The sequence below is a fragment of the Schistocerca gregaria genome, chromosome 2, assembly GCF_023897955.1.
Source record: "Schistocerca gregaria isolate iqSchGreg1 chromosome 2, iqSchGreg1.2, whole genome shotgun sequence".
NCBI classification, from domain to species: domain Eukaryota; kingdom Metazoa; phylum Arthropoda; class Insecta; order Orthoptera; family Acrididae; genus Schistocerca; species Schistocerca gregaria.
Window position 1 is genome coordinate 802,747,607 of NC_064921.1, and position 14,249 is coordinate 802,761,855.

General features: G+C 40.2%; 1 protein-coding gene across 1 annotated transcript in view; it reads right to left on the bottom strand.

The window, feature by feature from the left end:
- LOC126336509 (33 kDa inner dynein arm light chain, axonemal-like) overlaps window positions 1–14,249 on the bottom strand; it is a 129,324-nt gene that overhangs the window by 58,167 nt on the left and 56,908 nt on the right. Inside the window, exon 4 of the mRNA XM_050000287.1 lies at window positions 10,521–10,666. Coding sequence (XP_049856244.1) covers window positions 10,521–10,666 — 146 coding nt within the window. The remainder of the gene's footprint in view (window positions 1–10,520; window positions 10,667–14,249) is intronic.

Here is a 14,249-nt window from a genome sequence, read left to right on the forward strand (position 1 = left end):
CTTTCTGTGGTTTCTTGTACACTGTCCAATGATGGGTGTGCAACAGTTTATTTTTTTCGTGGTGTCTAGACAGTGAATCGTGGCATAGAGCATGTGCGTTTTGATTTTTGACGTGTTTCGTATGGTGTTAGCAGTCCATGCTTTGGGCACGTGTTGACGCTAAGACTCATTGTGTTTTGAGCCTGTGAGTCTTGACTCTTGGATGTGTTTCGAATCATGTTAGTGGTCCACACTTTGGGCGCGTGTCAACGCTATGACTCGGTGTGATATGAGCCATCGCCTGTTGGGCGATGTAGCCTGTCAGCCTGTCTCATGGTGGAATTTTGCCAGCGGCATGTGAGCGCTGTTGATGAAGTATTGTGTATGGGGAATTAACACTGACAAGTGCAAGTCATGTAGGGTGGCGAACCCCAGACCCAGATACAGGAAGTAGAAATGAAATGATGGACCATGGATGAGAGTTAAATCAGAAAAATATTTTTATATACGTATAAATAAATAAATAATGCATAATGCTTGTGTTTCATTTCAGCAGCAGTGATCCTGACAGAGGAGACAGGAGGCATCATTGTACTATGTACAATTATCAGTACATAATCATAAACGCCACTACAAAGGTTTCAGGCAAAACAGCAGCACCTGAGGGAGAAGAAACACTTCATGACCACTTCAGCATGAGCAGACAATACCGATGGACATTCAAAAATAAAAGAGGAGTATACAAGGTATAAAATGCACAAAAAATTGCTTTGGTAATATTAGCAAAGGCATAGGGTAGTACAATAAGTTAGTATTTAGTATTGGGAGAAGTCTCAATGTTTAATGGAGGTACAGAGGTAGCGCCAGTGTAAAATTATAGTGCATGACATGAGTAGAACTAACCAAAAAACAAACAAAAACATGTGCACAAACAAAGACACCTCACACCACATAATTTATGTCCTACAACGTTAACGGGGACCTGCTGTCATTAAATTTATTTTTGGATTTGTGTCCTTAGAGATAAAATAAATAAATAATTATATTAAGTAAAGAAAAAATTTTGTATGCAGACTCCGGAACCCACATAGCAGACTGGACATCATGGCCAATGCCAGCTATGAAAAGCGAAAAAGCTTACTGTCTTAATGACTCAGCTGCAGCAACCAGGTGTGGAGGACCTCTCCCCCCCCCCCCCCCCCCACCCCCCCACCCCCCTGTTGCGCAACAGCCGGCAGTGGGGGTGGTACGTCTCAAGCCAGCATAGACAGCCTGACACCACCAGATGCCGGCAGCAACCTCTAGCAGCCAATGACCCAACAGACTGCTAATCGAGGGGCAAGAGAGTTGCATGGCACCACAGTCGACATGAGTGCTGAGCCTAACTGACTCAGCGGGTGCCGAGAGTGAGTGTGTCCCATTGACATACCCTGCACTGCCAGGCACGTTTCAGTGCAGAGGTGAATGTCCCACTAATGCTGAATGGATTTCTATGACAAGGAGCGGGTTGCACATCAAATATAACGCTGTTATGCCAGTCACTGACAGCTAACTGCTGCTTGGCCAGGATGATTTCAAGGGTCCAACTGCGGTCAGTAAGCTGCCCAAGATGCCAGTTGCTGCTCAGACACCAGATGCTGCCTGAGGAGATGAGGGGGAGCACCAGAGACATCTGCCACCACATCTGCCACATCATGTGCTGAGTGAGAGGCCATTCCACTCTGGTGCAAATTGCTGTTCTTCAGTCCTACCAATCACAGTTTGTGCAAGTGCATAAAATGCCATGTTTTCAATTCATGTGACATTTTCAATTGTAAATTTTGTCTTCCCAGGGACCCTTGTGGAGGGAGCGACGAGATATCTTTCTGTAATATAATTATGTAATATCTTTGTGTGTTTTTGTATATATCAATTGAACTGTCTTGATTTTGACATATATATTTGTTGTGCACACTTATTAATGCTTTGATTATGTGCCTGTATTTGTTTTCATGTCATAGAAATAATACACAAATTACACAACTCAGGTAATAATACAAACAGATTACACAGTGATTTCCTTGTTCATTGAGAATTTGAGAATGTATGTGTTTGATGACAGTGATTAAATGAGTGATAGAGCAGAGAACAGTTCATACTCCAAGACATTATAAATGATTAGGGACATCTGATATATCTGACCTCAGGATATAGTGTAAATGGGTATATTTCTTTGCTGCAAGGCCTTTTAACCGCCTATCAAATGTTTACCAGAAGTCTGTGATGTAGCAATGACCCCTGGGTGTAACATAATTCATACTACTCGTGGCAATGTTTATATGTACTCTTGCTGGCTTGCAGCTTCATGTGAGTGAATGATCCCTGGAATGAATGAGGTAAAGGTAGGATGTGTTTTAGCCATGAGCAATCCTAATTGGCAAAGTTATATTTTTTCACATATATATCATTTTTAAGGATGAGATTCTCTTACTATTTTCAATGATTTCCTCTGGTTCATGTCACACTAAACAATACTGAAGCGAGACACTACCCATGCAGAAATCAACAGCTGGTAGAGAGCAGTGAGAGAGGACAAGTTACTTTCTCACTTATTTCTCACATATGGAAAATTATTAAAGATTTTGTTACAACCTTATGCACCTTGAGCAAGACTCTAGAAAGTTAATGGCCTGAGCAGACATTGATGGAGCCTGGTAGGGCATTAAAAGAGTGAGTATTTTTATGGTTCTTAGCTTGCAGAAATGGCATGTTGGAAATTGAAAGCAATTGGCGGCAAGCCCATCCCTCAGTGAATTTTGCTGGACAGGCCCACAGCCGTAGAGGGCAGGCAGAACAGCCCCTAGTTGAGACAGTTCTCCAGCAGAACAAAGCCGAGCTACCTGCCACGGCGCCAGCGGAAGACTGGTCTGGTGGTGACAGACTGAAGTGACACATCTGCACAGTGGAGTCGTGAACCGGGCATTGTGTGCCGAGCCATGCGTAATAAAAATTCACAAGTTTTCCTGTTCGCCAATACTGCAAATATGCCTGTGACCCACTTCCCTTTGCCGATACTGCAAACAGGACTGTGACCCACTTCCATCGGCCTCCTCAGTTGTATAAGAAACTCCAGTGTCTGGGAAACATTTATAGATACAATCTTTATTACACCTCATAGCTAGGACTAACATGCTACAATGCACAGGCTATTTAGATAAAGATCTTTAAGACTGTATCTGTATACTTGTTGCAGCAGGAAGTGACACGACTTTAGAGAAAACTTAAAAAAGGCAGTAATTGTCAGTTTCTTTTTTTTCAGAGATGCAGGTTTCTTAACTCTTGCACTCGTTAAACATGAGTTTGTGCTGCTGTGTAGGAGGGGAGATTTAGTGCCTCTAAAGCCCTGTGATTGGCTCAAGACGGGGTGAAAGTGGTGGTGTTTGTGCATTTTGAGGGGAAACGGAATTTTTTTATCTGGAGAGGTTCTGACTTTGGTCTTGAAGCATCTTCTGGTTGAAGCTATGGCATGTGTGGTTGCTGCTTGGGACCTGTCCTGAATCTGAATTCACTTGCAAGTAGTTAAGACTGGAGACCCTGTGGTGAAGTTCTTACCGTATTGACAGTGTGACTTCAAATATCTTGAACCACTCATTTGCTGAGGGCACAGTTATTCATTTTTGGTTTACCAATCTCGACATTTGGTATCCTTGTGCACTCTGTTTGTGTAAGTGAGCCAAATTGGTCCTTGGTACGACCAGTGAATGAGTGTATCACACACACTGAAATCTATCGTGATTTCAGGGCCCTGGCAGAGAGGGAGTTGCAATCCATCTGCCTGACCACTAGACCATGAGATTTTTGCATTTCTTCCATGGCCATGGTCGATTAAAAGGTGCCGCCTCCACATCTTCCCACCACCACGCACTTCTCGCCAGCTGCATTTTACATCACCACACGAAGCAAACAGGGTAACATACTGCTGCTCTAGCCTTTTCAGGGCGTACAGATCTCAATCACTACTTGCTCTCAGTTGCACCTATATTGAGAAACTTCTGTAGATTATCAATCAACGTCTCCTCAGCATCATATCAATTCAGATTGCATTATCCACATTTTTAGGGCCAGAGTACTTGACTCACTTCAGCCACCCTGGATCCTTGTCCATTGTTCTCTTAACCCAACTGTTAGTTGTTTACAGTATTCAATCAATAACTATCATATACTTGGCCCCACGAATAGCAAGGAAATAAAATACATAGTAAGATCACTAAAATACAAAATCAGCAGCCTATGATGGATTGTCTATCAACACATTAGAAAAGTGCACAGACCACAATCGGATGCTATGGCCATAGTAGGTAATGATGTAACATCATCAGATAGTTTCCAGACAGTCTAAAGACAGCACAAGTAACCCCAGTTCACAAGAAAGGTTATAATCTAAAATTGAAAACCACCACCCCATCACAACCCTACCTGCATTTTCTAAGGTAGTTGAGAAAGTTATTTGTGATAAACTAATGACATTCCTGAGTAAAAAAAAATTAATATTTAGAAATCAGAATGCAAAAAATTTAATAGTTAGAAATCAGAATGAAAAACATGTGAACTTCAGTAGCTGTAGCACAATTAATAGATCAAGTAATAACTGCCATAGAGAACAAGTAGTATGTTACTGGAGTGTTTCTTGATCTAGAAAAAGCTTATGATTGTGTCAAGATCATGATATTATTTGACAAGCTGTGGAACCTGGGTATTAGAGGAACAGTCTATAAGTTATTAAAATCATATACGAGCAACAAAAGCCAATTTGTACTGCTTAAAACAAACAGTGCATCTTTCAAATTCAAAATCTGTGATATCATATATGGAGTGTCTCAAGCTTTGTCTAGGGACCCTGTCTCCTCTTGATTTATGTTAATGATATACAGTATAACTTTTACTAACAAAGAGATAGAGGGGCTGGCCAGTACTTACCTCAGCTCAGTACAGCCGATAGAAACACAAAAAACAACCGAAAATTTAAGCTCCTAGCTTTCGGAATAAATGTTCCTTCATCAGGGAGGAGAGAGGGGAAAGAAAGGGAAGAAGGGAAAGTGGATTTAGTTACTCACAACCCAGGTTATGAAGCAACAGGGAAAGGAAAACAGGGAAGGTAGCAAGGATAGAGGCATGGTTGTCAGAGGGAAGCCAAAGATATTCTACTGTAGGTACTGTGCCAGCTTCAAACCAAAGAGGATGCATACAGAAGTAAAGAGGTGTATAGTACAAAGATGTAGGATGGAAAGATGCATGAATGGCTAAAGAGGAAAGGGAAAGAGGAGAAGACTGAAAAGTAAATGGGAGTGAGGTTGTTTAACGTAGGTTTAGTCCAGGGGGATGGCGGGATGAAAGGATGTGCTGGAGTGCAAGTTCCCATCTCCGCAGTTCAGAGGGACTGGTGTTGGGTGGGAGAAGCCAAATAGCACATACAGTGTAGCAGGTTCCTAGGTCCCTAGAATTATGCTGGAGGGCATGCTCCGCTACTGGGTATTGGACATCTCCTAGGCGGACAGTTCGTCTGTGTCCGTTCATGCGCTCAGCCAGTTTAGTTGTTGTCATACCGATGTAAAAGGCTGTGCAGTGCAGGCATGTCAGCTGATAAATGACATGTGTAGTCTCACACGTGGCCCTGCCTTGAATTGTGTATGTTTTCCTAGTAGCGGGGCTGGAGTAGGTGGTTGTGGGGGGATGCATGGGGCAGGTTTTGCAGCGGGGTCGGTTACAGGGGTAGGAACCGCTGGGTAGAGAAGGTAGTCTGGGGATATTGCAGGGTTTAACAAGGATGTTACGGAGGTTAGGGGGACGACGAAAGGCAACTCTGGGTGGTGTGGGGAGAATTTTGTCAAGGGATGATCTCATTTCAGGGGTTGACTTGAGAAAGTCATATCCCTGGCGGAGTAATTTATTGATGTATTCGAGGCCAGGATAATATTGGGTGACAAGGGGGATGCTTCTGTGTGGTCTGAGGGTAGGAATATTGTTGTTGGACGGGGAGGAATGTATTGCTCGGGAGATCTGTTTGTGGACAAGGTCTGCAGGATAGTTGCGGGAGAGGAAAGCACTGGTCAGGTTATTGGTGTAATAGTTGAGGGATTTGTCACTGGAGCAGATACGTTTGCCACGAATACCTAGGCTGTAGGGAAGGGAGCGTTTGATGTGGAATGGATGGCAGCTATCAAAGTGAAGGTACTGTTGTTTGTTGGTGGGTTTGATATGGACAGAGGTGTGGATGTGAGCTTCAACAAGATGAAGGTCAACATCCAGGAAGGTGGCTTTGGTTTTGGAGAAGGACCAGGTGAAATTCAGATTCGAAAAGGAGTTGAGGTTATGGAGAAAATTAAGGAGTGTTTCTTCACCATGAGTCCAGACCACAAAGATGTCATCTATAAACCTATACCAGGCCAGGGGAAGCAGCTGTTGGGTCTTCAGGAAAGCCTCCTCCATGCGGCCCATGAAGAGGTTGGCATAGGATGGAGCCATCCTGGTTCCCATGGCAGTTCCCCTGATTTGTTTGTAGGTCTGGCCTTCAAAAGTGAAGTAATTATGGGTGAGGATGAAGTTGGTAAGTGTGATAAGGAACGAGGTTTTTGGAAGATCTTCGGGTGGGCGTTGGGAGAGGTAGTGCTCAAGGGCAGAGAGACCATGGGTGTGTGGGATGTTTGTGTAAAGGGATGTAGCATCTATGGTGACAAGAAAGGTTTCAGGTGGGAGAGGAGTGGGAATGGATTTGAGGCGTTCTAGGAAGTGGTTTGTGTCCTTGATGTAGGATGGGAGTCTGCAGGTGATAGGTTGGAGGTGTTGGTCTACCAGAGCTGAGATACGTTCTGTTGGGGCTTTGAAGCCTGCTACAATGGGACGGCCAGGATGGTTCTCTTTGTGGATTTTAGGTAATAGGTAGAAGGTAGGGGTACGTGGCTCAGGTGGAGTGAGTAAGTCTATGGAAGCCATTGTGAGGCCTTGTGACGGACCTTGGATTTTTAGGATTTTCTGCAGCTCAGTCTGAATGGAGGGAATGGGATCCTGGGTAACAGCTTTGTAGGTTGAGGTGTCTGAGAGTTGACGCAGTCCTTCTGCCACATACTCCACACGGTCAAGTACCACAGTTGTGGAGCCTTTATCCGCCAGAAGGATTACAATAGAGCGGTCTGTTTTCAGCTGCTTAATGGCACGGGATTCAGCTGGGGTGATGTTGGGGGTTGTCGGAATGTTCTTCAAGAAGGACTGGGAGGCAACACTGGATGTGAGGAATTCCTGAAACGTCTGCAAGGGATGGTTTTGGGGGAGGGGAGGAGGATCCCTTTGAGAAGGCGGTCGGAACTGTTCTAAACAAGGTTCAACACTGGGTCTAGTATTTGGGGGCTGTGTTTGGGTGGTGAAGTGATATTTCCAGTTGAGGTTCCGGGTGAAAGAGAGGAGATCTTTAACCAGGGCAGTGTGGTTGAATTTAGGTGTGGGGCTAAAGGTTAAGCCTTTTGATAGAACAGATGTCTCTTGAGGAGAGAGGGATCTGGATGAGAGGTTTAGAACTGAATTGGAGTTGGCGATATGTGGCATTTGACTGTGGTTATAGTTGAGATTTGGTCTGTGTGGAGTATGTGCTGGGATGGGGAGATTGAGTAGGGTGGCTAGGCTAGGTTTGTTGGCTATGAGGGGGGTTTGTTGACGGTTCTGTTGTGGTTGGTGTTTGTGAGGGATAGGGAGAGGGACCCCACTTCTTAGGTGTTGCACTAGCACTGTGGATAGTTTTTTCAGGTGGTGTGTGGCATGGGACTCAAGTTTGCGGCTGGCTTCTAGGATGATGTTCCTGAGTGTGTTCTCCAAGCAAGGGTTTGAGAGATGGAGGACTTTGAAGAGAGATAGGAGCTGTTGGGAGTGGTGGTTACATGAAGTAGTGTAGAGGTTCAGGACAAGTTGGGTAAGGGCTAAGGATTGAAGGTTCTGGAAGTCCAGGAGAGATTGGTGGAAGGAGGAATTGCACCCAGAGATGGGAACTTTTAAGGTAAGTCCTTTAGGGGTAATTCCAAAGGTTAAGCAGGAACGGAGGAAAAGTATGTGGGATTGCAGTTTGGCTACGGTAAATGCATGTTTCCGGAATGAACGTAAATAATGTGGTATAGGATTAGGGTACATAGTGGGTAACTGGTGGGTAGGGAAATTAAATAACTAAAGTTAGAATAGTAATCATAAGAAGGAATAAAACACGGAAGGAAGGGCGAGAAAGAAAGAAATTGTGTTGGTAACGTTAAATACCAAAGAAAGACCACCGAATAAGAAAAATACGGAAAAAGTTGACCAGACCAAGCAAGTATGTCCAGATCAGGGGAAAAAGAACACACGCTGCTCAAAAACAGAGATAGCGAGTAGCGAAAAAAAGATCGCGCGTGACGCAAAAAAGATCGCGCGTGACGCAAAAAAGATCGCGCGTGACGCAAAAAAGATCGTGCGTGCGCAAAAAAGATCGCGTGTGCCGCAAAAAGGTTCGCGGGTGGCGCAGAAATGTTCCAAAAAATGTTTCCTGTGGCAGAGAAAGATAGGCAATGGCACAAAAATATCACCAGCAACACGAAATCGACGGAATTGGATGATACTGATAGGTGTGGAAGAGATTGTTGGCAGTGATTGTTGGCTGGAAAACAGCGAATAACGAACGTTAAAACTATGGAATGTTAAATAATGGAATGTTAAATAAATAAATCAATAAATAGAAAAAGAGAAGTGGACTATAAACCGAACAAGACAATAGGAGGCAAATGAAACTAGCACAGTTGGTGACGAATATATATATATATATATATATATATATATATATAACACTGAAGAAGAGAAAGTGTTTAGATGACAGATGTAAGTGATAGCTAAAAAAAGGGACAAAACAATGAAGAATGTGGACCATATAGGTGATCTAACTAATTAATGGAAAATCTCATATAAAGATGTGAAACAATTACTAACAAATAATTCTAAAAAAAAAAAATCTGATAATACATCAGTTGTGTGCAAACACAAAGCTTATGACAGTTTGGGGTGCTGTGCAACAGTATAACTAGTGAAATGGTCAAGTATTTCAATGAAAACCATCTAAATGTAAGTGCTTCAGTAATGGAATTTAAAATCAGGAATCAAACAGAATTTGACATGAAATTATCTCTAGGAAATGAGATTGTAAAAAATGAAAAATGGACCAAATTCTTGGGAATTACATTTCATGGTATCTCAAAAGGGGCATGTGTATAAATTCCTTAGCCTGTAAGCTGTCAGAAAACATTATAGATGTATATATACTGAAAGTAATATTGCTTGTGGAAATGATAAATCCAAACTTCAGATGCCAGAATGACACAACACAAAAATTCAGATACCATGTAAATAGCCACAGAATAGCTTCATACGAAGAAATGCACTTAATGCTGGTCTGAAGCTAGCCAATGCCCTACCAAAAGTCTCACAGCCTTTCCTACTAGCAAGTTAAAAGACCTGCTAAAAATAATTTTAACTGAAAATCCATTTTATTCCCCAGATGAGCACTTTATCTATAATGAAAAGTGCTTGCAAGTATGTCGAGCTTTTACTTATAAGTAATTTGTAAGTGAACTAATGATAATAAAATATTTGTCACGATGTTTTTTGTATATAAATAAATGTAAAATTTGTTGTTACACAAAAATCTTTGGCTTTTAATTTGTAAACTGACATATTTAGAAGAATAGTCTGTATGATGTTCTGAAACTGTATTATTTCTAGAGACTGTATTTGATTATTCAATGTTGCATAAAAATTATTATTATTAATTGATGGACAGTGGAAAGAGAGGAGACTTTGGAAGCTGGGATGCAAGAAACAATTATAATGTTGTTTGATAGCTTTACTGGCCTGGCATAATGGCAGTATGTACATTATGAGTGAGGACGCATCAGATACTTTATATGATGCTACTATTTACAGTCATAAGTGTTGATTATATTAAATATTTGGTTGTTATGTTTTGGAATTAATTTAAAAAAGTTATTGCCTTCAGTTACTCAACATAAAGTAAAAAAAAACTACTAACAATATCTGGAAAAAGATAGGTGTGATTGTGTGAAGACAGACAGTTAGAAAGAACCAGAGTGGCATTGAATCAAACTCTGGTTGAATCTCTTACTTCAGGATTTTTAAAGACGTCTATGGGAAAGTAATAGTAGACACGAAAAAGAAGAAATTATGCACCTGTCTAGATCATTGCAGACCCTACAGGCACAAGAAATTGTATGCAAGTAATGGTTCGCCAAATCTTGTGCATCATGTGAATTTGGGGGATAGAGCAACTTCTCCTCCCTTTTGGGATTTGTGCATCTTACGTTCCATTTTGCTATCTTTCTTTTGATGAAGGAATTTTAAAGTATTGTGAAAGATAGAGAACTGAACTACATTTTAAAAACCGTGTCTGTTATACCTGCTCTGGTTGCTCCAGTTTTGTGGATGATAAGTGGAATCTACACTTTGTTGCAAGCATTTAGATATTAACTTGTTGCCTCACTAACCATTATCGTCTTCCTCTCTCCAATTCTGACACTGTTCACATAGAGTGCCTGGTGAGCTGCCAGAGTGTGTTGGAGCTCTTCTCTGATTCGGAGTAACAGCACGCCTCTTTCTGGACAATCAATAGTAATTTGTCGTATCAGTTCATCTGCAATAAGAACATGAGAATAATGCACAATAAAGAAAGATTATTCTTTATTTTCACACATATTTTATGTATTATCTCTGAGAAGGTAAGACTATGCACAACACTGGTTACAGATGCATATGGGAGACAGGAGCAACTGCAACTTATTCACAAGATACATAACTAGCTTCCTTTCTATGTTCATAATTTTGTTTGAAATGAGAAGTAAGACACATGCAGAGAACACTTTTCTTATTTTTGCTTTGTTTTATGTCTATTTTTTTGGATTCTTGTCTTCTTTTATCCTTCCTGGAGTTAACAATATGAACTATTTTCAATAACATAAAAACAATCAAGTTATTCTCAGTTATTTCAATGTATGATTACCCTCGGTACTTTTGTGTGTCATTGGAATACAAATGAGAGAAACTCTCTGAAGAGGATTGCAGTGCCCTTCCACATTCACTCATAATAAGACAACAAAAAAGTATAGCACTGACTACTAAAACTGAATAGAAAAAGTGAGTCATTCATTCAATTCTTATGTTCCATAGCCACAGTTGATTAGATCAGATTCAGTTTTCGTTCCATAGCCCCAAAAAATGAGATATTTCTCATGGGTGTAGAACATGTCAGAAAGTGTAACATAAAAAACATAAAACATTTGAATATAATACTTACTATCCTGGTCATTTGTCAGAGGATTGTCAAAACAGGTGAATACAATATAGTAAACTGGAGCTGTTAATATTTACAGAATTAATACACTGACAGAATGAAACATTGTTATGTGCTATTAATAAACTTATCATACACAAAATACCTAATCTTGACTGTTGTGACCAAGTGCTATCAAAACGGAAATCTAACAGACATTTTTACTTAAGCTGGCCTAACAGTCTCTGTTAGGATATTCATCTATGGAGTAGAAGGACTAACAAAAAGCCTTTCAAACTCTGTCTAAACCACGCTTTATCTGAAACTAAGTTTTTAATGGTTGCTGGCAATTTATTGAAAATGTATGTTCCTGAATATTGGACCCCTTTTTGCACCAAGGTAAGTGATTTTAGGTCTTTATGTAGATTGTTCATATTCCTAGTATTGATACTATGTATTGAGCTATTGGTTGGAAATAGAGATCTTTTACTTGCAACAAATTTCAATAAGGAATAAACATACTGAGAAGCAGTGGTTAGAATAGAAAGTTCCTTGAAGAGGTTTCTACATGATGTTTTTGAATTTATACCACAAATGATTCTTATTACATGCTTTTGCACACTAAAAACTTTTGCTCGGTTTGATGAGTTACTCCAGAATATGATCCCGTAGGACATAATAGAATGAAAGTAAGAAAAGCATGCAAGTTTTTTTTTAGATTTATGTCTTCTACATCTGACATCATTTGCACCGCAACTACAGACTTGTTTAGACGCTTAAGCAATTCTGTGATATGCCCTCCCCAACTGAATTTATTATCGAGTTGTAAACCCAGAAATTTAACACTGTCAACCTCTTTGGTCTGCATGTCTTCATATGTTATACACATGCTGGACGGAAATCTCTTACAGTTTTTGAACTGCATATAGTAGGTCTTTTCGAACTTTAATGAGAGTGAGTTAACTTTAAACCATTTACTAATGTCAGTGAAAATTTGATTAGTGGCTAAATCTGTACTTGATTTGCTACTTATTGCAACATCTGTATCACCTGCAAACAAAAGAACCTTAGCATCTGAAATGTAACAGACACAAGGTCATTAATGTACACAAGAAAAAGCAGTGGATTCAAGATGGAGCCTTGAGGAACACCACATGAAATTAATTCCCAGTCAGACCAGGACTGACTGCTTACTGCACAGGTATTTCACAACAGCACCCTTTGTTTCCTGTTAGATGAGACTCAAACCATTTCATAGCACTGCCAGTGACACCTTAATATTCTAATTAACTTAAGAGAATGGTGTGGTTCACACAGTCAAAGGCTTTTGACAGGTTACAGAAAATGCCAATAGCCTATAATTTATTATCTAATGAATTAAGTACATTCTCATTGTAAGTGTAAATAACTTTCTCTACATCCGAATCCTTAAGAAATCCAAACTGTGACTTGAACAATATATTATTTGCAGTCAGATGCTTAAGGAGACACTTGAACACAACCTTTTCAAATATTTTTGAGAAAGCCAGCAAAAGTGAAATTGGTTGATAGTTTGTTGGAGTCTCTTTATCCCCCTTCTTGTGAAGAGGCTTAACCTCAGCATACTTTAGCCAGTCTGGAAATGTTCTGCTGATAAGAGATTGACTACACAAATAACTTAAGATAGAACTCAACTTGCTTGAGCACTCTTTGATTAACTTTGTTGATATTTTATCATAAGGAGATGTGAGTGTCATTTTCATTTTACTGAAGTTATTTTTAAACACTGGTCTCAGATACTCCACTACACTGTTCACCGAACCTGAAAACCCCAAGCTGTCAGTAACAGAAATGAAGTCTTTTTTAAGAGGTTTGCAACACTACGCTCACTTGTTACGAAAGTCTCTTTTATTTTTAGATCTATCTGCTCCTCTTCCTATTTGTCCCCACCTGTCTCTGTCTTCACTATGTCCCATACAGTTTCTATTTTGTTGCCTGATGTAATTATCTTTTTCTCATAATAAAACTGCTTCGATTTTTGGATTACTTGCTTCAATATTATGTAGTATTCTTTGTAATGCATTACATCAGAGCTGTTCTTAGATTGTAGATGGAGTCTCCTTTTTCTCCCATATATCTTTATTCATTGTGTAATCCATGGTTCATTTTTGACTTCTGTGTAATTTGAGTTCTGAAAGACATCCTGGTATTTCCTGTGACTTGTCAAAAGTATTTGACTGTACATTTCACAGCTCTCTCCTAGAGAAGTTAAAATATTATGGCATCAGAGATCTCGTCAGTCAATGGTTTTAATCCCACCTAAGATAAAGCCAAGTTTCATATTAAAAAACCCATGAAGTGTACACAATGAAACATCATCTTCATAATGGTGAGAAGTCACTACAAGAGTAAAATCACTACAGAAGTACCCTACTGATCAATTATGGACCCCGTCTGTTCTTGTTATATATAAACTATCTCCCGTCATATATCCAAGAAGCCAAAACAGGTCTCTTTGCTGACAATGCAAACACACTCTCGGTTCCAAAAAGGAATGCACAGATTATAACAAGTGAAGATTAATACAGATTTGTGCATCTGTAGAAAGATCTATGCACAAAGCATACAACAACTACCACTGTCACACCATAGCAAAAGATCTGGCAGAGAACCTCAGAAAATTCTGGTCATATGTAAAATCACTTAGCAGGTGTAAAGTTTCCATCCAGTCCCTTGTTGTCATGTCTGGTGTGGCAGTTGAAGATAGCAAAATGAAAGCTGGAGTTTTAAAATTCATGTTCAAGAAATTGTTCGCACAGAATAATCATACAAACACATCGTCATTTGACCATGGGACAGTCACCCGTATGGACGACATAGTAATAAACAAACCTGGCTTAGAGAAACAAGTGAAGGATTTGAAAGCAAATAAATCACAAGGTCCAGATGGCATTCCAGTTTGATTTTA